General features: G+C 35.9%; 1 protein-coding gene across 3 annotated transcripts; it reads left to right on the top strand.

Annotated features, from left to right (window-relative positions):
* The first annotated feature begins 667 nt into the window (after window positions 1–667).
* lin54 (lin-54 DREAM MuvB core complex component) lies at window positions 668–24,067 on the top strand. Of its 3 annotated transcripts, none has more exons than XM_056466910.1 (14): window positions 668–838; window positions 5,766–6,439; window positions 11,918–12,035; window positions 12,122–12,255; window positions 12,348–12,503; window positions 14,661–14,859; window positions 16,627–16,697; window positions 16,804–17,001; window positions 17,086–17,177; window positions 17,273–17,344; window positions 19,959–20,061; window positions 20,704–20,841; window positions 20,963–21,165; window positions 22,964–24,067. In XM_056466910.1, exons 2-14 carry the CDS (start codon window positions 5,789–5,791, stop codon window positions 23,160–23,162), a joined length of 2,334 nt encoding a protein of 777 aa, XP_056322885.1. In that variant the 5' UTR covers window positions 668–838; window positions 5,766–5,788; the 3' UTR covers window positions 23,163–24,067. The 3 variants fall into 3 exon arrangements, with proteins under 3 accessions (XP_056322885.1, XP_056322886.1, XP_056322887.1); XM_056466911.1 differs by having other exon boundaries at window positions 668–859; XM_056466912.1 differs by lacking the exon at window positions 668–838 and adding an exon at window positions 2,135–2,405.

The raw sequence follows: 24,067 nt of genomic DNA, 5'->3' as shown, positions 1-24,067 counted from the left end.
CAGCCTTCTGATGGGATTATGGGTATAGAAGGAATGTATAAAGATCTGCCTGCTTCACTCTTGCCTGCAGTAACAATATAATATAATATAATATAATATAATATAATATAATATAATATAATATAATATAATATAATATAATATAATATAATATAATATAGGCGATGCGGTGGCGCAGTGGGTAGAACAATCGCTTCACAGCAAGAGGGTTGCTAGTTCGAGCCTGAGCTGGGTCAGTTGGCATTTCTTTGTGGAGTTTGCATGTTCTCCCCGTGTTCGTGTGGGTTTCCTCCGGGTGCTCCGGTTACCCCCACAAGTCCAAAGACATGCGCTACAGTGTGTGAGTGAGTGTGTATGGATGTTTCCCAGAGATAGGTTGCAGCTGGACGGGCACCCACTGCGTAAAACGTGCTGGATAAGTTGGCGGTTCATTCCGTTGTGGCGACCCCAGTAACAGAAATAGAATATTAGAAAAGTTAGAAATAGTCTCAAAATAATATTGCATTCCGTAGTAAAAATCTTTAAAAATGTTTTTTAAATTTGCTTTTTTGTAAAAAAAAAAATATATATATATATATTAATAAAACAACAGTAAAAATCCAGTCGGCTTTGCGCGGAAGTTGTGGCGTGACGTCATGTGTTGTTTCCTACGAAGGCGTGGCTTGATTATGGGATGTTAGAGGTGAAATGGCGCTCGGCGCGGTATTTTAAACAATCGTCTTCGTCTGAGAGCGGATGATCGACACGATGCAGCCCCGAGTTGGACCGAGCAGGTCGTGATCGAGCGGAAAACGTCGCGGATTTCAGAAGAGCGTCTCGACACTCACCTCGACCCCGTGTAAGAGTGCTTTGGGCTCGGGTGGGTGTTCAGCGAGGGGCAATATGATCTCCGCTAGTTAGCCGAGCTGCTAACACTGTATGTATATATGTGTGAGTGTGTGTATGTGCGCGTCAGCTGATGTCCGTTCGCGAACTGCCTCAACAGCGCGTCACACACACAGCTGAGCTCGCGAATAATCGCTGCTAATGTTTGCTGATCTTCTGCATCATAAACAAAACGCTTGAAGCTTTATGAAGGGTTGCAGGAGTTAACAGTGGCTAACTGATTAGCACTTGAAGCTTTACCTGCCAGAGAATGACAGCAAGCTACGTCTGTCATTTTAGTCTTATGGCTGTGTTGGTTAGCTGAATTATTAAATGCCTGTGAGTATTGAGATTTTCATTTCTTGTATGCGTTTAAGAGTACATATATTTATATCATGAATTATAATCTCAGGAATTACGTAGCTCAGATCATACTTTGTGTATGAATTAAGATGAATATAATGGTAACACTAAACGGTTGCCAAATTTGTAAATATCAGATAACAAAATATTTTTGAGCAATTTCTTTATCTTTGTTAACGTAATGTCAACAGATATAACTTTTGCATTTTAACTATGTATTAATAAATATTATATAAGGCAACTGAACTTGTCCCGTCCAACTGTATCATTCCTAATTAAATAAGCAAAAGACTATTAACTAAGGCTAATAAACGCTAAATAATGAAAGTTATTGTTCGTTAGCATTAATAAATAAAATACTTTTGTGGACCACGCCTCTCACTAAATTGTTTGTGTGTGTGTAAATGTAGACTTTTTATTAAAATAACACTATATTAAGATAAAGGGAGCATTGCAGTGATATGTATATGTATGTGTGTGTGTATATATATATATATATATATATATATATATAGATATAGATATAGATATATATATATATATATATATATATATATATATATATATATATATATATATATATATATATATATATATATATATATATAATTTTTTAAAACCTGTATGACTGACTTTTCTTCTTTGAAAGATGTTACAAAGAATGACGTCATTCTTTTTCACGGAGTAGAAAAATATGCATTGTGCGTGAATGGCGAGGCTGTCATTCAGATAACCATCATGTTGTGTTCTAGTGTAGGAAAACACATAAGGGTTTCGAACGAAAATTGACAGATTCATATTTTTAAGTCTCAAAACGACTACCGTGACGGTTCTTGGTACTTTTTTTACTAATTCTTTAAGCTCTAACTCTGACAAACAACAAATCCTGTTGTTTTTACTATTTTGCTGCGACTGTTTCTGTTATGTCTGAACTGATGACGAGATGAAAATGGCGGATCTTTCGAAATCCAAGCCCGGCCTGAAATAGACACGCAGCCCGCTTAACTCCCTTTAACAGGACTCCGTTCAGGAGACAAACACCTGTCTGCAAAAACTCTTGAATATATTTGTAAATATGCATATTTTCGTCGCAGCAGTATAGACAGAAAAGCAGACGCGTCGAATGCCAACAAACTCCGTCTGATGTGAAACTGACAGGCTTGTTTTTAACTGTTGAGGTAAAGAATTATACACGCATTTTTATTCTCCGGCGTGCACAAAGAAGCTTATTGTTGTTTCACGGTGTTTAAAACGCTTGTAAAGCTGGTAAATGTCACATTTAGCGATTAAACGCATGCATAGAAGTGTATTTCAGAGTTGTGTGTTTTCAAACCACAATTGTGTCAAGCGTTTTTTTCCCCAGCTACTGTCAGTGTTTACTGAATGTTAGTTTTCTGAAGCAAACCCTGGCTAGTTGATGTTAGTTGTTACGGCTGTTTCTTATGTATTACTGTGTGTTAACTGCTGGTTAGCCGCTGTGCTAGTGCTAGCCACATAGCAGCTGAGCATAAACAGATCGCCTTCTCTAGACGCGACGCGACACAATCAGTCGCGTCGCTCGTGTTGTGCAGTGTTTACTAAATATTCTGGAGTTTGAATGCCCCACTAGGCTAGTGAACTAACCAGTAGAGTGTTATGTGTCATTAATGCTGATGTGATTTTTATTATGAGACCTGTTATATAGAGGACGAAAGAAAGAAGTTGTATAGTTGATATGTATCTATTGTTATATTCTCCATATGTAGTGTTAACGAGCTATTATAAGTGTAGTACCTTTACAGTAAACAGAGTGGTGATGTTTATATTGCATCTCATAAACTGCAGTAGTGCTGAACTTTTTTTGAGGTTGCTCTGGGTGTAAATGTTATTGATTCATTCTCAGATTGTGGTTATTTGAGATAAGTGTAAATAATGGAATCAAGTAATGTTTGTTAGACAAACACTACTGAGGAATTAAAATGCGCAATGGTTAAAATGCTTAATTTGTTCTGTTATAATCACACAGTTAATCCCATAGAACAAGGAGATGCATTTTTTTCTGTGGAGACTGAAAGAACAAAATAAAAGTACACCCAAGGTCTTTTTAAAATATATTATTACATTACAGTATTTTAAATAGGGCTGGGCAATTAACCGAGAAAGTAACCGAAATCGACATTCAGAACGTATAATCGATCAAAATTTTCCAGTACAATTTTTTCAATTACTTATGGGTATGCACAGGTATGGTCCGGCGCAGCCTTCACGCGGTCGCATACCTGCGCACCTTTTAAAAAATGAAAGTACACGTTGCACGCTTGCACTACATTGACGATGATTTGAAGCTGCTTCAGAGATGCCGCAAATGTTTACATTACAATAAATTATTAGTAATGTAAACTATAAAATTATGCACCCTTCAATCCAAAATCTCTCACTTGTAATATGTGAGCATTTTTACTGTACAAAACCTGTCAGTGAACTAAGAGGGCAAATAAAAAAATAAATAATCGTTCATTAATCGTAATCGGGTTAAAATGTTAAATTAACCGACATTTAGATTTTAAAATATTTACAATTATATTCGTACATCATTTCTATTCTAAATGATTAACATATAAATAAAAGCATGAAATGATAACTCAAATATGTGGCTCATGCATGCATGTATTTCATATATGCAACACACACTAAAGTAAATAACATACTTTAATGTTTTTAATCATGTGAGAGCATTAAAAATTGCGCATGGAATTTAGTTAAAGCTTAAAAAAATAAGCTTTTTAGTTATACAGGATATTTTAGTTTAATTCCGTTTTTTTATACATAATAGTCAGAGGCTTACAGTGTCAAATATAAAGACTTAGTAAGACTTCAATTGTTCTATCAGCAGAAAACTATTTCTTACTCTGAATCAAACAGTATAATTATAAATTCAATATTTAATTCAATAATTCACTAAAACAATTTTAGGCAAAAATACAAATAAAAATGTATAATAATTATAATAATAATAATTATTATTATATATATATATATATATATATATATATATATATATATATATATATATATATTAAATAACATTATAACGTATTGAATCATAACAGCATTAAAGAAAAATATATAAAATTAAAATGTGTAAAAGTTACAGCAGTAAATCAAAAACATAAACATCCATATTTTCTTATATAGGGTATAACAAGCAAACTGTATGCATCACAGCTGTTTTTAGTCCTTTGTCTTTAGAGAATGACTTTAGGGTGGAAAATAAATTACTTTTCAAAAGTCCCTAATCTCATAAATAATTTTTCAATATTTTTAAAAACAAAACTAGGAATATAATAAAAAAAATTACATTTAATGTAGTAAATGTAGTCTTTTTCATACGCACTTGTAAACAGCACCTTATAACAATATACAATGCAATACTTTCTCATACGCGTTTGTACACAGCACCTTATAACTAGGCCCACACGGAATCTGCGCACGAGTTTTAGCCCATCATTAATTCTGTTTATTTACTTGAGTAAATGTGTGTAAATCTATATTTATTCAGTTTAATTATTTACAGTAATATTATTGACTAATATGAAAATGTTCATCTGATTTATGTAGAATGCAGTTTGTAAAGTAATATTTTTTGTCTTTTAGTAGATATATTATATGAGAGACTTGCTTTGTTTACCAAATAAGTGAAATCTAATTGGATTTGCATTTAAACGTTAAAAACATATTATTTTTTATTTAATATATTAAGGTTTTAGTTATGATACTCCCAAAATAATTCCGCAGAAATTCACAGATTTTTACCAAAATTCTCAGCAGAAATCGCAAAAAGTTCAGCAGATTCCGTCTGGCCCTACTTATAACTTGTATATTTATAAAAAATCTGTACATACAATTCAACATCCAGAGCTTTTTGTCTAATTGCATCTCTATTTAATGTTTATCGTCTTTTTTCTTGTTTATTTTCGTGTTGTCACTTTATGTACACGGGAAGCTTCTGTAGCCAAAACAAATTGTGTGCGTGCGTGCGTGCGTGCGGCACACTCCGCAATAAAACCGATTCTGATATTACTGTATTTGTAATCAAATATTAGTACTGTTTTAGTAGTGTACATTAGGCATAGGCCGGTATAAGTTTCTGATGGTATGGTAACCTTGTATAAAAATATCACGGTATCATGATTACTGCTCTAAAATAACTTCTTTTCAATAACTTTTTTTTCCCCCGTTGAACACCATATATTTTATTTTAGGAAACATTTATAATATTTTGGAACAGTAAGCAAGTCAGGCTAAATAAATCAAATGAATCATTGACTTCTGCCAACTTTATTAGTTTCAAAAAACACAGATTTCTTTACAAAACATAAACTACATATACCTCAGGAACAATATAACAGAATTTTTAAAGTATTAAAACCTTGACCTTTCCAAACCATTGTAAACCTTGAAACCGGTTATCGTCCCATTCCTAGTGTACATGAAAGTCTTTTATACTTGATCTCTAATATATTCTACTTTATTTCATACATATCTGTATTTTTCCCCAGTGTGTTATTGGTAACTCTGCAGAATGGATGTGGTGTCTCCTGAGCTCAACAGTCTCCTCCCTGATGAGATCATGGATACAGAAGCGATGGATGAAGATCCGCCTGCTTCACACCTCGCCCCTCCACCCCAATCTGCCCCAGAATCGGCGCAGGTACCAATGGAAACAGAGGTGCCCGAAATCATCAGCATTTGTCCAACAACCACCTCTGCGCAGGTCACCTCCACCAATGTTCAAAGTAGCATCAGCTCCACAACTCAACTCCTCCTCACCCCATCATCATCATCATCATCATCATCATCCTCCTCCTCAGCCACAAAAAACACCACTCCAAACCTTCCCAAAATCCCCAGCCTTTCCGTCCCACCAAACCACCAGCTCATCATCAATAAAGTGGCGGCAGATGGAAAGTCTCCGGGCGGCGCAGTGATAAAGCAGGAGGGCCAGAAACTGCTGGTTGCCGGGCTCAGTAAAACAGGCCAGCCCATTATGCTGGCTCTGCCCCACACTTGGAACAAGCCGGCCACCAGCCAGGGCTCAGGTGATGCCAAGAGCCAGCCCACGCAGATCAAGATGGTGACGACAGTGGGCAAGCCTGTGATCGCAGTGAGCTCCGCCAGTCAGCTGGTGGCTTCATCCACACCACTGCAGGCACAGCAGCTCAAGACACTGCAGGTGAGTGAACTCCGGCCAGACCTGCATTGTAATATTGCTAATAAGGGCTGCACAATATAGCCACAGTTTGGAACGCATGACATTTGTGAAGTCTGCAGAATTTAACTATAATGGATGAATGTTTATCATTTGCATAAGTAGGACCGTGACTATGTAAGCATAAGAGAATTTAAAGTATTCAGGCACAAGCCATTGTACCATTTGTAACTTTAATTAAGATAGATTGTATTGGATATTTATACAATGGAATAGTATAGACTATTTTGAGGGATGTAAACCATAATAATGGTCCTAACCAGGGGTTTGTTCTTCATACGTGGATTACTCAATAAGCTGGATTTGGATATTCACGATTTGACACGATCCTCTGAGCCTTGTCGTCATAGCAACAGTTCTGGTAGCTCAAACCTGCTGGGGAGCAGGCTTATTTCATTTAAACAGGATTAGATTGGGTCAGTTCAAGCAAAGGCAATATTGAAAGTATGTACCGAATTCTGATATTTTCTTACAGTAGTGATATACACTTGGGAAAACAGTAAATATATATTTTTAACTGTATATAAAGTAAAAAAACATATATTAATAATACAACTTATGCAATCTAGTACAAAGACTGCCACCTGGTGGTTCAAAGAGAATTTATTGATATGAACTTTTTAGATATAAATACGTACAAGCACAATATTCGACTTTTAAAGGATAATTGCGCAGTCATGCATGTGTTTTGACTGCTGATATGCCGGTAATTGACGCCTTTACCGATATCAAAATGCTTTTTTGATGCAAAATTAATTTATACAGTTATTCCTTATGCCATTTAAAAAAACTTGAGTAGGCCTAGGCTACTATAATAAAAAAATCTTCTCTAAATGTAGAAGTAAATAAATTGATATGCCCTGAAGTACATGATGAATAGCCTGCAGCTCTCAACAAATGTGGAAAGTTATATTTAATAAACCGTTTACTGCTAATTTTATTTCATTTTGCCCGCATGTATAATTGAATATTAATCAGATGATGCCATTATGCTGCTGCGCCGTCAGCCAATCATTGCATTGCTGATCATGATTTTGAGGATCGATAGATCTGTTCTTCACAACACATGCAGCGATCTCAGATCAGTTCATCCAGACATTTTAATCTGATTCGCAAACTTGTTTGAAGAACCAAATTAGCCAGAGATCAGCTATCAAGATTAAAAGATCCAGGATCTGCCAAATTATCTTAGATCATTTAAGTGCGGTATGAAGAATTGGTGCGTTCCCAAACAACGACGTAACACGCGGCTAAACTATCATAGCACGATGCATCATTTGGGAAAAGAAAGATGTAGTGACAATTGTTTCCCAAAATCCGTAGTTTCTGTCACAGATTCATACTTTGAACCACATTAGTTATAACGTAAAACGAACATTATGATGCTCTAAACGGGTTGATAACTTTAGAGAAGAACCCCATAATTTCTTTGCGCAAATTATATTGTTTTACACGCACGCGCATAAAAAAATATATATATATAGTTTTGGTGAAAACATGCACTTGTTTTGCATATTAATTGAAATGTATGTAAACGGCACATATAGGACCAATGTTTCCTTTACAAATATTATTGAGAACATATTCTATTCTAAAACAAAATCACTTACAAAAGCAGATCAAATCAAAGCACAAATTCTAATCTCATGCATAAATCATATAAATAAATTAATTAATAATGAGGCTATTTACTAAGAAATGAAATTTAATATTTATTATTTATTAGAAAATTAAAAAATCCTACTTTAATATTAATGATGATGATGTTGATGATGATGATGATGATGATGATGATGATTATGATGATGATTATTATTATTAAGTAGTATATTGTTTATTTAAAATTTTTTGAAAAGTCTACTTTTAAAATTTGATATGAATCACTGCAGAAATGTTGTAACTAACAGGCCCATGTCAAATAGGCCTACAGTACAGATACTTAATAAATAACCTACTATAAATTACAAGCATTATCGTATGCTATATATTTTTGTTTTCACAAGCTTTGGAGACCTAACATAAATTCCACTTTTAAATAATAGGTCACCTATAGCTTTCGTCATGAGCCACGGCTGTGTTCAAGATGACATCAATGTTTTATTGTAACCATGAAGATCGCTAAAACTGAACTGTAAAAATACTTTGAAAGCAAATTACACCCAAGAGAGATGATTTTAATGTTTTACAGATCATTCCAAGTTTAAATGTAAGAATGTTCTAAACGTATAGGGCATAGGGGGATAATGGCAATAGAACACAACCAGGAACTATGTATTTAACTACAGCTCCAGAGCTGTAGTTGCAAGCATAGAAGTTTGTAATGTAGTTTGTGAAGGTTGATTGGAACGATGGGTTTGGGGAAACGCCAAATTAATGAGCTGTGTTTGTAACAACGGAACTTGCGACCTTAGTTGGCTAATGATGGTTTTCGAAAACACACCCCAGAGTTGGATGTAACGCGTTCTACAGTAAGGTAATGTAGTGATTAAGTAATGTAATTGCGTTACTTGCATTACAAATAGTTTTTGGAAGAAATAAGTGCTTCTTTTAAATCACGTTTTTCTGCTTCAACGTCAGTTAATAAGCTCTTTTACGTTGCTGGAGAATGTGAGCTAAAATAGCTGCTGTCGAGAGTGATTGCTTCAAGTGAAAATACAGACATTACTTTGATTTCATTGAGCATAAAAACAAAAATATTGCTGTGAAATGCAGTCTATATCCAGTCTCTAAACTCAAACGGCTTTTAACTTTACCAGCAACTTGTTCAAGCACTAGAACAGAAAGCATTCTATAGCAATATTCGTCACCAAGGAGGACACCAACGTCAAACAGCGTTATACCTCTGTCAAACACAGAAAACCCAAACACTACATACTAGAGTTGCACAGTTTCAAGGTACTATGGTAGTATCGCGATACTATGGCTCCAAAATACTGGCGGTGCTACTGCAGTTTGCAAACGGTAGTATCGTCATTAACGGTTTGTCTACAGTAGATGATGTTGTATGTGGAAAAGTCCCTAAAATGCTCACACTTTAGTGCAACAATAGACCATTTTATTTTAATAGTCTATGAAGCCCTTTAAGGTTGTAAGACTGTAGAATTCGTGCCTTTTATGGTAGCCTATTGCACTTTTTCTAACTCTTCAGTTTGAACGAACATCGGTTCATTTCTGTTTCTGTTAATATGATTTAGTAGCTACAACAACAGTGGCTATCTCTTTAAAAAACGACTCTTCTTAAATTTACTAATTTTAAATTACTTTAGATTGTTACCTGAGAAGACTGAAGGAAAGAAAAAATTGATGAAAAACCCAAAATAGAAACAGGAAACATTGAAACCATTTTTGACCACTTCATATGGCCTAATTTTGTTGGAAAAAAATGCTCTTTTGTAACAAAATTCATTCAGTATAATTTGTATCTTTATTTGAATGTATTTTTTGTCGGTCAGTTATCTACAACAAAAACAAAAAGAATGAATTTTTAAATTTTAGATGAAGTGAGGTGCAGAAAATACATTGAATTAAAGGAATTGTGAATTAAATTCAAGTAAGCCTATTATAACATAAAATATAGTATTTTTGAGATTTTTCTTTTTAAATTGAGATATGAATTACAGTATCGCAATAGTTCTTGGTATCATGATACTTAAGGTGATATAGTATCGTAAAATTTACTAATGGTATCGCGACAACACTACTACATACTATGGATGTCATTGGTTACAGGTATCCAGTTTTTTTCTTTTCAATTAAAAACAAAAAGACAAACAGGTTTGGAACAAGATAATGTTGAGAGAATTTAAAGTTTTGGGTGAACTCTAAGTCTTGAATATGGTAAAGGCTGCTGTGATCAACCCATTGTAATGTTTTTCAGTGAAAATTAAATTACTGAAAGAGCTGCAGTTTATACATTATACAGTGTACTTTTATAGGTATATTTTATATGTTTTAAAAGTAACCTTAAAATAAAGTAATTAGTAGTCTGATTACTTTTTACATTAAGTAATTAGTAATGTAATCAGATTACAATTTTCTAGTAGTAATCAGAAATTTGTTATCTACTTTTAATCCTCATAGCTTCAGAGAATCCCAAAAGGTCTACATATTGATAAGTAAGGTTATGACAGCAGTTTAAACGTTAAGTTATGATTGAATTTACTTTTGGTACAGTTATGAAATACTTTGATAACAAGCAGGAAATGTTCGTGGGCCAATCACATCACATTGAAATGGTCTATAGTGTTAATTTGTATTAGAATTTTTTTATTTTATTTCCTGGTTACTGTTAGACTCCACAGAAAACACTGTGTATTACACTTTTATTTTTAATTTTGATATAGTTTATGACTGATTTACTCCCCTACAGAATAATCTCAAATCTGTCTAAATTAATGAATATATTCCAAACATAGCTGTTCAAGCTGTCAGATGAAACTGTATTCATATCGCAAAAAAAAAAATATATATATATATACATCTATATCGCCATGTCATATTTTTTATACAAATAGATTGTATTACTGTGATTCTTCTTAATTCTAAAGGGGATGCTTTATTTTGTCTGTTTTTTTAAGTGAATGATTTTATTGTCGTTTTTATGAGGAAAAAATGTCACCATGTATTTCCAAAGTGAAATTCTAAATATTATTTGTATTTTTAATGTTCTAACTGTAGTTAAATATCAGTCAAACTATGAGGACATGCCTTTTCATTATTGTGCTTTATGACGTGAGCTACTGTTGTAGTTTTGTTTTTAAACATTTATTTAGGCAGATTTTACGTTTAGATATGTTTATTAAAAAAAGCTCTATTAAAATAATAATTAGTTGTTGTTGTTGTTGTTATTATTATCATTATTATTGTTGATTATTTCTATTAATAAATGTTATGGTTATTTTTTATATTTTTATAAGGAAATACCATTTTATTACAGCATTTTAAAATAAAATATTATTTTATTATTTAGAACAATACAATATTTTTATAGCTTCATTTCTATCACAGGAAAAAAATGCTATTATTAAGTACAAATGTATTAAGTTAATAATTCTAACATGTTTAAAAGTATAGTTCACCCAAAAATGAAAATGGTCACTGTTGACTTAACTTAAACCTCTTTCCTTCTTCGAATGAACACAAAAGAAGATATTGTAAAGGAAATGGTAGCCATTGGGGTCCATAGTGTCTCTTTTTCCTACTATAGATGGCAATGGCTACCAGTTTTCAACATTCCTCAGAATATCTTCTTTTTGGTTCTACAGAAAAAAAGATACTCAACGGTTTACAACCACAAGGGTGAAAAATTGTGAGTCTGTTTTAATTTTTGGGCAAACTATCCCTAAAACTGTTAATAGTATGTTCTTATGATGAAGAGACACCCTTGTTTCCTGTTCAAAGTTTATCACAGCTAAGTGAAATCATTCATATTTCTCTTCACAGATCACAAAGAAGCCCCCAGTGTCTACAGCCGGACCAATGATAACAAAGCTCATCATCACAAAGGCTCTTAACAATAAAGTACTGAGCAGCCCGGGTTCAGTGTCTCCTGTAGTCACCGGTAATCTTCTGTCTTTCCTTAAAAATATAACTCAAGCAACAGCGCGGTTTACAACTGTAAAATATTTCCCTTTCCTTTTTTTACAGGCCGAGTTGTTACCCAGAGTACCCCATTGACGCCTCCACGCACCATTGCCATTGGTGAGACCATCAGCACTGTGCAACAGAATGCCAACACTAACAGCAAAGTCGCCATCTCCCCTCTCAAGTCTCCCAGCAAGGTCTCAAGTATTTTAAATGCACTAACTTCAGTGTCCCCCCCCCCTATATAACCACACTTACAGAACATTTCCATCATTTTTCTCCTCTGTAGCTGACTGTGGTGTCGGTGGCCAATCAATCTTCAAACTCCCCCCAGAAGTCTGTGACTCTGCCGCTCAATGTAGCTCTGGGCCAGCAGATCCTCACTGTTCAGCAGTCTGCCGTCACCTCTCCAGCTAAAGCAGGAAGCAGCCAGTCCACCACACAGGTTTGCTCATCTCTACTGCTCACAAAACAAACCAGTGTTCCATCAGATATCCACTTTTTCTAAACACAAATACTATTCTACCCAACAGAACGGAAATTTATTAATATGAATAATAAGAATAATTCATGTACATAGTGACAACTGGGTGAAGTGTGTGTGTTTATTTCAATGTGACATTAGTATTACAAGCATATCTGTAGGCCAAAGTTCTTGAACCTCTAGATTGTTTTCTCTTTGTATGTCCTACCGTACAATAATTTTCAGCACATACATAATGTTTGTGCAGAAAGACTAGTCTTGACCTATTCTTGGGGATTATTTTTGGTCTGCTGAAAGTAGCGATGCACTTGGCCAAAAACCAAAACCAAAATACCAAAATAATTACAAAAATTCAATTCAACTCCATTTATGCTTCTCTTTACTAACAACGATTGAGTCTAAAGGCGTCATTCACCAGTATTGCCATGACAGCACAGTAGCGCTATTGCAAGCAGCAGGAACAAGTAAACTACATAGAAATGTCCTGTTGGTGTGTTATTTGAAGAGACGTTGTTTTTCTAATGAGCATGTACTGTGTGAAATATTAAGCTCTTTTGAAACTGTGGCTAGCTAGTCAATGCTGCACGCTAGTGATTCACGGATGGCGGTTATGTCCGTGGGCGCTGCGGATAATCCGTGGGTCGGTCGGGTAATAAAATCTACATTATGATTAATAGCGGGTGAATGTAGCGGGACATGGCAGTGGACCAGCGAAAAAGCAGAAAGTGAAATTGGCAGAATGGGAAGACGCCCAACATAATGAAAGAAGTGCAAGAGTACTGTTCAAACTTTCAGAATCAGAAAGAGCTTTATTGCCAGGTATGTTCACACATACGAGGAATTTGTTTTCGTGACAAAGCTTTTACAGTGCAACAGGATTACAGAGACAGGACAAAAAACAGATAATAAATATATATTTAAAAAAAAATAGAAGTAAGTAGTGACTGCAAATATACAGATTGACAAGTGTATGTACATGTTTATTACTATATACAACGTTATATGTGCAGCTGTTATGTGCAAATTGGCATGTAGTTAGAAAAGTCATCAGAGGAAAATCTGGGAGAAACAAGATCGCTTATTTCCACGACTGCAGTGCCTTGCATGGAGAATCTTGTGCATTCCTGCAACAAGTGATGTGGGCCAACGCTCATTTAGTGCAGTTGGCTGTGTTTTGGAAGCGAGGCGGAATCGCCTGAATCCAGGTACAGTACGTGCCATTCTGTTTTTGCACAGTGCAAAGAAAAAGACCAAGTAAACATAACATAGCTGCCGTTTAGGCTGAAGTGGCACCGTTTATGTTATCTTTTTCCTGTATCTGTAGAAGCTAAAATTTCTTATTTTTACTTTCTGTATCTACTTGAAAATGAAGAAAACATTGTCTAAAGACAAACTTTTGTTTTTAGAAATAAATGTAAATTTAAAAACGTTTACGATTAGCATATTTTACTATCAGGGATGTGCAGATTAGCACGTTGAATCTGCTGTTAATAACGAACGATCCATGATGACCTATCATTAAGCTTGAAACAAAGCATTAGAATTATTAAAGTGACGATCGTGTGCGGGTCGGGTATGGGTATATCAGATAAAATTCTATGTGTGGGCGAGTGGATGATTAGTATGAAGCCGTGGATTTGGGTGACATTTCAGTTGATCCACGCATCTGTAGTGCGCTCTGCTGCCCTTTCCCTTTGGTCGCCAAGGCAACAAACTGCTATTTTGCAGCACAAGCCATTGAATTGAATGGATTTCATAGCGCAGCACTTTCCGCATCTGCTGTGAAAGTCGCTTTACATTGCGACTAGTGACTACTGCTGAGGTGATGGAGAAACCAGTGTACTGATCAATGTTGGGCATTTTTTGACTTTTTTGTGTTTGGATGTTTTTTCTCTTTTGGCTGAAAACCAAAAATTCTGTGCATCCCTACTAACAAGCCACCTTTTTTAGATGAATCAACTTCTGTTTTGAAAGCCCTTCATAGTATAGTTTAAGTTACTCCATGTAATTCACATAAAGCATGGGTTGTAAGAAAAAGGCAGATAGATTTTACCGTCTTCATCCTCTTTACACACAACCACGTACTAACTAAATTTTTACGCTGTCTTCCATGTACAGACAGTAAAGCCGGTGCAGACAGTTACGGTTCCCACATCCCAGTTCAAGACCATCATTCCCCTCACCACACCTCCCAATGTGCAGCAGATCCAGGTGCCGGGCAGCCGCTTCCATTATGTTCGTCTGGTAACAGCGACCACTGGCAGCAGCACCGTACAGACGGGTGGCAGCACCAACACAAACCCATCCATACAGCCAGGTCAGTATATCACATTAATACACTCTTAAAGGAACACTAGAGTTAAAAATGTTACCATTAGTGGAGTTTTACCATTTAAAAAAAACAAAAACATTCAACTGATATCTCCAGGATCAAAGAGTTTGACACCCCTGTTCCAGACTGATATGTATAAGAACTATACTCTCATTCTGGCGTAATAATCAAGGTTGTCTCTGCTGAAGTCATGGAACAGTAGCGCTGAAATCATGAAATTCTAGTGGGTGGTGTGTGTAGGGCTTGGTGCTAGGAACTATTTTTAGGCACGGTGTAATATAATTGCGCCTGCTGCAGCCCCAGCAGAGTTTTTTGATTATTACAATGTAATGAGAATATAGTTTCTAGCCATATCAGCCTAGAAAGTCACACAGTAATGCATTGGACAAACATTGCATGTACTAAATGTGCAACATGTCTGAGCCTAGCGATGATTACACTGTGACAACCATAGCATTTCTGGGAATGTGTTGTATACGGTTATAGGAAACCTGGAATTTCATGGAATTTTGACATTGCATTTTCCAGGCCTGGAAAAGTTTTGGAAAAACAGAAAAACTCACAAAGTTTTGGAAAAGTTATGGAAATTACATTTACATTTAGTCATTTAGCAGACATTTTGTCCAAAGCGACTTAAGCTGCAGTCACACTAGAGCTAGTTCTTGCAAAATTCTGTTGTACGGCGGTGCGAAAATGGTCGGGGTTAAACAATATAATTAGACATTAATAAAAATGAGCGATTGTGCTGCTTAAAATTTCTTATTTAAATTATCTTCTATTGGTCTCATGTAATCACTTGGTGTGATTTCGCAGGTAAGAATTCACCAAGCTTGAACTTTCGAATGCAGTGAAATGCGAAACTTGTCGCATGTGATTGCGTTTCTGGTCTGCCGCATTGCATGCCTATGTATGGAAGTTTATGGAGCGAAAAGTGCAGTGTGATGACAGCTTTATAATAGAAGTAGTTTTGCCTACTATTACTAGTTTAACAAACTATTAAGATTATCTAAAGCTAGTTTGACACATATCTGTATATTGGAATAGAGGTTAGTTGTTTTTTTTTATTTATTTTTTTATATTGGCCAAAACATGCTCTCACATTATTAGTGCTGTGTAAGCATCATCTATTTTACATAGATATAAAAATAAATTGAAACTATTGTGTGTTTTATGATATGCTGTAATAAATATAAATGTTACTTATGATTTACCAAGTATATGTAGACATTACATAAAACATTAGGTCATAAAAATTGACTTAAGTCCTGGAAAAGTCATGGAATTTTTGTAGTAAAAATGTGTATGAACGCTGACTTTAGCACACACATTATTATACATTTTTAATCAAGTAGTGATTGAGTCCTTAAATATGGTTGTCACTTCTGGAACATGTAACATATTTTAATAAAATGAACCAATATTTTTATGTTTCCCAGAGATGGGTTGCGGCTGGAAGGGCATCCGCTGCGTAAAACATGTGCTGAATAAGTTGGTGGTTCATTCCGCTGTGGAGACCCCGGATTAATAAAGGGACTAAGCTGAAAAGAAAATGAATGAATGAATGAATATTTTTATGGTTCCTTGTGACAGTCTTTCAAAACTTTCACTTAAGTATTTAATTATGCATACTTTTCATATAGTATTGTTTATATAGTGGATGCACTCCAGTGATATTTATAGGTAGATTGAATATTCATGGTCTAATATGTGAATTTGACTATCTAAAAATGTACTGTTATGTCGATTACAAAGCCAAGCCAGTGATGATGAATGCTGCAGTACGGATGTCTGTCCCAATTGTCCCAGCACAGACAGTCAAACAGGTATACAGAGCAATACCATTCACACATACAGCATTAATGTCACATCTTTACATATGATCTTGCCAATTTTGGTCTCGATAATTTTTTTCCCACATTTTGTCATCAGGTTGTACCCAAACCCTTGTCATCAGCAACTCAGGTGGTGACCACCAGTCAAACCCCTCAGCGTCTCATCATGCCGGCCACACATCTGCCACAGATCCAGCCCAACCTCACCAACCTGCCGCCAGGCACTGTTCTCGCCCCTGCCCACGGCTCTGGAAATGTGGGCTACGCTGTGCTGCCGGCCCCATACGTCACGCAGGTTTGCATATCAGTCACGCAGCAGGAAGTACATGCTTGCTCTCCTGATTTTTGTGTGATGGTGTCTCCTTGCTTGTTCTCCTAGATCCCCCAGCCTGCGTTTGTGACTTTGACCAGCAGCTCCACCTTCTCCACAGCCACTCCAAGCCAGGCTCAAGCCAGACTGTCACTTAACGGGTGAGCCAAGCTCCACTTGCATGCTTTTATATCAGTCCAGCTCAACAACAATGCGCATTAATTAAAGGTTACGTCCTGCATGTGCTTTATTACAGTTTGTCAACGTCAGAAGCAAATTCAAGGCCGAGAAAACCCTGCAACTGCACGCGGTCGCAGTGTCTGAAGTTGTAAGTTATCTAGCATTTGTTGAAAGTTGTACATGGCTTGCATAATCTGTTTGGCAAGCACTTTCATAGTTTCCCAATCGAGTTGTGATATTACAACAACTTCCCTTTAACCTCCCCTAGTTTTCATCTTGTCAGGACCCACAGTGATTAAGGTTCATTTGCACCACTCATTTTTTATAAACACAAAATAAGACTAAAGTAGAAAATGTCATCTTTTTGAAGTACATTATGTTGTCAAACTGCAGATGAAGACTATACAGTAGGTAAGAGTTCAATGTGGCCATTACCGCTATGGTTTATACCACTGCCACTTTAAACGGGCAAGCACGTGTTTTTAATGTATGATCGCAGTTTGTGAATATGCTGCCAGGGGACACAAAGGCGACAGGATGCGAACGGACAGAAATAGCCTATACAGCAGCTGTAAATATGCTACTGTACTTATAAATGAAGATGAAACGATAAAACAAAGCATTATAATTCCTTCCTTAATCATAAAACATTTGTTAACATGCTTTATTATCATTTTAAACTTAAGTGCAATGAGGATTCATTTTGGAAAGTAGAATTGAAGAATTAAAAGACAACTAAAATGAAAGCACAAACATTCAGTACAAATAAGTTGGCCTAAATAAATAAATAAAGCCGTCTTTTAGTCTAAATATAGAGATGTTCAGTGTTTGCTATTTTAATAGGACTAAGACAGTCTTAAATTAGCTTTTTCATTTTTATTTTCATCTACGTTTTTATTTACATATTCGTTGCTGATTATATTTTACCCTCTCATTTTATGTCTCAATTATTGTACATAATAATAAGCAAATAATGAAAAATAAATGAATAATGAAAATAGGCCTAAATAATGATTTATTTAAAGACGTTGCTGCGAAACACTGAGAAATGGTCCGGCACATGCACTAAAGAGCTTAAGTTAAATGCTGCTTCATCCAAAGCATAAAATTAAATAGACCTACCTCAAGCAGATCACTAAAAGTATAATAAAAATAAATTAAGTCCCGCAAATTAAATAAAGTCCTGCAAGTTTATTTTTAATAATTTAGTTTTAGTTCAGTTTTTTTTTTTTTCGAAACCTCAATGTTCTCCTTTAAAGTATAATTGTTGTTTTTTTTACTTGTAGTAATGGCTCAGTATCTTTTGTATTTTAATTTCAATTTCAGTCACCTTGTGTGTGAAATATAATGCGTGCAGAAGTATTTACAGCCTTTGCTGTGAAGCTCTAAGGGATATTCTGTTTCCTCTGATCATTCTTGAGATGTTTCAGCTGCTTAATTGGAGTTCACGTGTGGTAAATTCAGTTGATTGGACTTGATTTGAAAAGGCATACACCTGTCTGTATAAGGTCCCAGGGTTGACAGTGCATGGAATCAAGCGAGAACCGTACAAAAGGACTGAAAGCCAGGCGTTACGTTTGGAGAAAACCAGGCACCACTCATCACCAGGGTAATACCATCCTTGCAATGAAGCATGGAATCAAGAATCTTGCTGTGGGGATGTTTTTCAGCAGCAGGAACTGGAAGACCAGTCAGGATAGAGGGAAAGTGAAATGCAGCAACGTACAGCGACATCCTAAATGAAAACCTGCTTCAGAGTGCTCTTGACCTCAGACTGGGGCGACGGTCCATCTTCCAGCAGGACAATGACCCAAAGCACACCGCCAAAATATCAATGGAGTGGCTTCACAACAACTCTGTGAATGTCGTTGAGTGGCCCACCCAGAGCCCAGACTCAAATCCTATTGAACATCTCTGGAGAGATCTGAAAATGGCTGTACACTGTCGCTTCCCATCCAACCTGATAGAGCCTGAGAAGTACTGCAAAGTGGAATGGGCAAAAATTTCCAAACACAGGTGTGCCAAACTTGTGGCATCATATTCAAAAAGACTTGTGGCTGTAATTGTTGCCAAAGATGCATAAACAATGTATTGAGCAAAGGCTGTGAATACTTATGCACATGCGATTTTCCAGGTTTTTATTTTTTAATAATTTTGCAACAATTTCAAAAGATCTTTTCACATGGTCATTATGGGGTATTGTGTGTAGAATTTTGAGGAAATAAATTAATTAAATCCATTTTGGAATAAGGCTGTAACATGAAAAAATGTGGAAACGTGAATAGCTATGAATACTTTCCGGATGCACTGTATGCTTGACAGCTGTAGTGTACACCCAACAAACACCTTAACTTTGTCTGAATTTGGGCATAATGTATGTGATTACACCTTTCATAAAGCTGCTTTGAACAATAATTATTGTGAAAGGCGCTATACAAATACACTTGAATTTAATTTGACTTTTTATTTTGATTAACAGGAAGGGAAATATAATATAACATTTTAGTGATTGTTAGTAGCATCTGTATAAATATTGATTGCACATTTGCTTGGACTTTTTTTAAACATTGGAATCTACCAGTGAAATATTTAAAGTCAGTTACTTTTATTTATTTGTGAATTTATATGGAATTAGAAAAAAATTCAGCCTTACTCTCCAGAAGAAACTTAACGATACAAATCTTATCAACATCAGTCTTGCAAACAAAGTTGTCTCTTGCATTATCTTACAAGAGTTTAATACCTCTTATCTTGTCTCTCAGATATTGTGATTGCTTTGCCAACGGAGAGTTCTGTAATAACTGCAACTGCGTTAATTGCTTTAACAACCTTGATCATGAGAGCGAAAGACTGAAGGCCATCAAGGTAATGAATTGCTGCATCACTTTTCCATTGTCATTGTTTTCCTTATGACTACAAACATATTTCAGATGTAACCTCCTAATCATTTTTGTTCTTCTTTTATTAGTCTCTTTTACAAGTCAGACTTGGGCTTTTGTGCCAGTATAAGGGATAGTTCACACAAAAATAAAACCGTAATTTATTTAACCTTAGGCCTGGTTGGCTATTTCTTTGGTAGGCCAGAGAATATTTTAGCTGAAACCGTGGTAATTGGGAATTTGTATAATGCAGTCAATGCCTACAGACATTTTAAGAGTCAGAAAAACGTATACAGCCAAAACAAAACCCAGATCAACCATTTTGCTTAAGACATCAGTTGGCTTTGTTAGCCACTATGTGTTGTTTTTTTTTTTTTTGCTAGTGCTAGTAGCCAGCGGCTTGCTATAAATCACCAAGGACAACAAAAAATATTCTTTAATGCTGCAATGAAGATAAAAGTCACCTACATATCAATGCTCTCAACACAATTAAGAGCTACTTTTTATTTTTTGTAAATGATCCCTTTAACAGCCACAGACATCTTGTGTATCTTACTGTACGACAGGTTTGTTGTAATGATTTAAAATGTATTGGCATCAGATAAAGTATGAATGTATCTTCTCCCAGGCGTGTTTAGACAGAAATCCCGTGGCTTTCAAGCCTAAGATTGGCAAAGGCAAAGAAGGAGAATCCGACAGGAGACACAGCAAAGGCTGCAACTGTAAGAAATCTGGCTGTCTGAAAAACTACTGCGAGTGCTACGAGGTGAGCATTTACACAGGTCGGGGCAAGAAATGTGGAACGACCCAGGCTTTTGCATCATAGAAGATTAGATTCATTTTCAGTTGCATTTAGGACGAGATATCATTTTGTTCGTTTTCATTAGGCAAAGATCATGTGTTCGTCCATCTGCAAATGCATGGGCTGCAAGAACTTTGAGGAGAGTCCAGAGAGGAAAACGCTGATGCACCTGGCAGACGCTGCAGAGGTGCGGGTCCAGCAGCAAACTGCAGCCAAAACCAAACTGTCCTCGCAGATCTCAGATCTGCTCACCAGAACCACACCAGCCATCACTAGTGGAGGTGGAAAGTAAGTCTGTCCTCAAGAGATCTTTATTGGGTGTCTTTGGACCTGTCCAGCCAGCTATACACAGTTGAAGTCAGAATTATTACCCCTCCCTCAATCCTCAATTCCTCCCTCAATAAATATATATATATATAGATTATAAATATATAAATATATATATATATATATATATTTTTTTTTTGTTGTTGTTGTTTTTCCTTTCACAATATTTTGCCTAACATAATAGTTTTAATAACTCATTTCTAATAACTGATTTATTTTATCTGCCATGATGACAATAAATAATATTTGACTATATATTTTTCTAGATACTAGTATTCCGCTTAAAGTGACATTTAAAGGCTTAACTAGGTTAATAACAGTAGGTTAATTAGGCTGGTTAGTGTAATTAGGCAAGTTGTTGTATAATGATGGTTTGTTCTGTAGACAATCGAAAAAAAAATATTGCTTAAAGGGGCCAAAATATTGACCTTAAATTATTATTATTATTTTTTTTAAATGTTTTCATTCTTGCTGAAATAAGACTTTCCCCAGAAGAAAAAATTAACTTAATTTGGTAAATATTTGAAAATACATATATTGTATATTGTATATACAGAATCAAAGTAATGGCCAATGACCAAAACAACCCTCTAGTAACAACCTAAAAATGCTGTAACAATCATTCATAACACCGTGGCATATCCAAACCAACCAACCAGATTCACCATAATCAATTCAGTTTTCAGATATTAAAGTTTGAGAATAAATTATATGGTGGCTTGAGAGCCTGTTGGAAGTAGTTTATTTAGTTTGAAAACGTATCAAGTTGGCTAAAAGAATGCTTAAGATCCCTGCGGTCAACAATGTAACCACTTTAAAGTCTGAAACAAGCCAGTAAAAAGCTGTGTGTTTGTGGTTGGTAATAGCATGATTCTAGCATGAATTATGATTCTAAGAAATTAGCATGAATCTAGCATGATTTAGCATGTTTCTAGCATGAATTAGCATGTTAGCATAGTTCCAACATGAATTAGCATGTTTCTAGCACAAATTAGCATGTTGTTAGCATGATTATAGCATGAATTAGCATGTAAATAGCACGATTCTAGCATGAATTAGCATGTTGTTAATTTTAAAAAGAAAGAGAAAAAATCACTCGAGGGCTAATAATTTTGACTTTAACTGTATATGAAGAGTTCAGATGCAAAAACCTCTAAGTGCCGTCTGAAATTCCCATTGAAAATGAACATTTTTTTATGTTTGTTTGTGTTGATATATTTCATTTTAAAGACCAGGAAAAGGACTTATTCTTTGCCATAAAAGTGATATTACTGTACACACACAGGAGCCTGATATGCTGATTTTAGAGGAAAATCTCAGATGCCATTTAGAGGTTTTTGCATCTGAACTCTTCATATAAAAATATACGCAGACACGCACGCACGCACACACACAGACACAGATGCCAAGTAGTGGCCAATAACCTGACCAATTCAACCCTCTAGTAACTACCTAATAATGCTGTAGCATTCATTCAGAACACCCTGACATATCCAAACCAACCAACCAGATTCACCATAATCAACTCCGTTTTCATTTGAACACATACACAATTATTTCAGGAAAAAATACCCCACACAAGCACTCAAAAAATCACTCTTGATGTAGGGCCCTGCATGGCAGATTGTTATAAAAAAATGTAAGATTACAGTAAAGAGATGGATAGACATTCTTACAACTGCCTAGAAACCATTTGAAGCACTCGTCTAGTGTGAGTAAATGATGTTCCTGTAATAATCCTCAACAAATATTGTTCCAGGTTGCCATACACATTCGTAACAAAGGAAGTGGCAGAGGCGACGTGCGACTGTTTGCTGGAGCAGGCAGAGCAGGCCGAACTGACCAATCAGCCGCAGGCCATGGCAGAACGGCTCATTCTGGAAGAGTTCGGCCGCTGCCTCCACAGGATCATCAGTTTTGCCGGAAAAGCCAAGACGGACTGTCCTATCAACTGCTGAACCCTGACTGACCCGGATCCACTTTTACCTGCCCCTCGTGTTTATACACAGGGCCTTCAAATAAAGAGACAAAAGCAGAGCGTGGCACTAATATTCATCAGGAGGACTACAGTTCTTGATTGTAGCCCTGGATATGGGGGTTTGTTTTAGAACAATCGATTACAATTTTAAGGTAGTTTTTGTTTTGTTTGGCAGCGTTTGTTTTGTTTTTTCCACTTTTAAATGTGTGATCATGGTATTTGTTTGTCTTTTAAAACTGGATTCATCCTTCACTGTCATTAGAAACCCATTTTTCTTGCTTCTATTTACTTCGGGATCGGTCGGGATGAAGAAGGAGCTCTCCTGCACATGTAACCAACCGTCTGATCATGACTGTATACAGTAAGTAGCCTGTACTGTAGCCTCATTCTCATATTTATTCGCTTCCAGAAGGTTTTGTTCCTCGTCCAGAATCCACCGGGTTCTTGGTGGCTTCTGTTTGAGTTCATCATCTGGGTCAGTTTTCGGTCCAGGCGGGACGAGGGCCTCATGAAGTGTCTGACCACAGTACAGAGACGTCCTGTACGCGGGAAAAGTGCTCGACGAATGAATGTATATCTGAGAGGATATACTGGTGGATAAATGATCTAGGAATCAGTCTTAAAGCTTGTTTGGAATGCGCTCGGTCACTTCAGTCTGCAAATTCATCAACAATTCCCTCAATGATTGTCAACGTTTTTTTTTTTTTTTTTGCACTGTCAGGGTCTCATTAAATCACACATCTCCATGCTTGCAGTCGCTGAAACCATTTATAAGCAAATCTGTCTAAGAATATCTCCAGTTCATATTACTTCCCTTAAAAATATATACTGCTTAATGAAAATAAAGCATATTTTAGGAGCCATTAAAGGAATTCTTCACATAAA

The sequence above is a fragment of the Danio aesculapii genome, chromosome 10, assembly GCF_903798145.1.
Source record: "Danio aesculapii chromosome 10, fDanAes4.1, whole genome shotgun sequence".
Classification (NCBI taxonomy): domain Eukaryota; kingdom Metazoa; phylum Chordata; class Actinopteri; order Cypriniformes; family Danionidae; genus Danio; species Danio aesculapii.
The sequence above is the reverse complement of the archived record's forward strand: the minus strand, read 5'-3'. Positions and strand labels throughout refer to the sequence as shown.

Coding starts and splice junctions, on each gene's coding strand:
- lin54 (XM_056466910.1), top strand. CDS start 5,789: ATGGATGTGGTGTCTCCTGAGCTCAACAGTCTCCTCCCTGATGAGATC. Junction 12,256..12,347: donor CTCTCAAGTCTCCCAGCAAG/GTCTCAAGTATT, acceptor TCTCCTCTGTAG/CTGACTGTGGTGTCGGTGGC. Junction 20,062..20,703: donor AAAGACTGAAGGCCATCAAG/GTAATGAATTGC, acceptor ATCTTCTCCCAG/GCGTGTTTAGACAGAAATCC.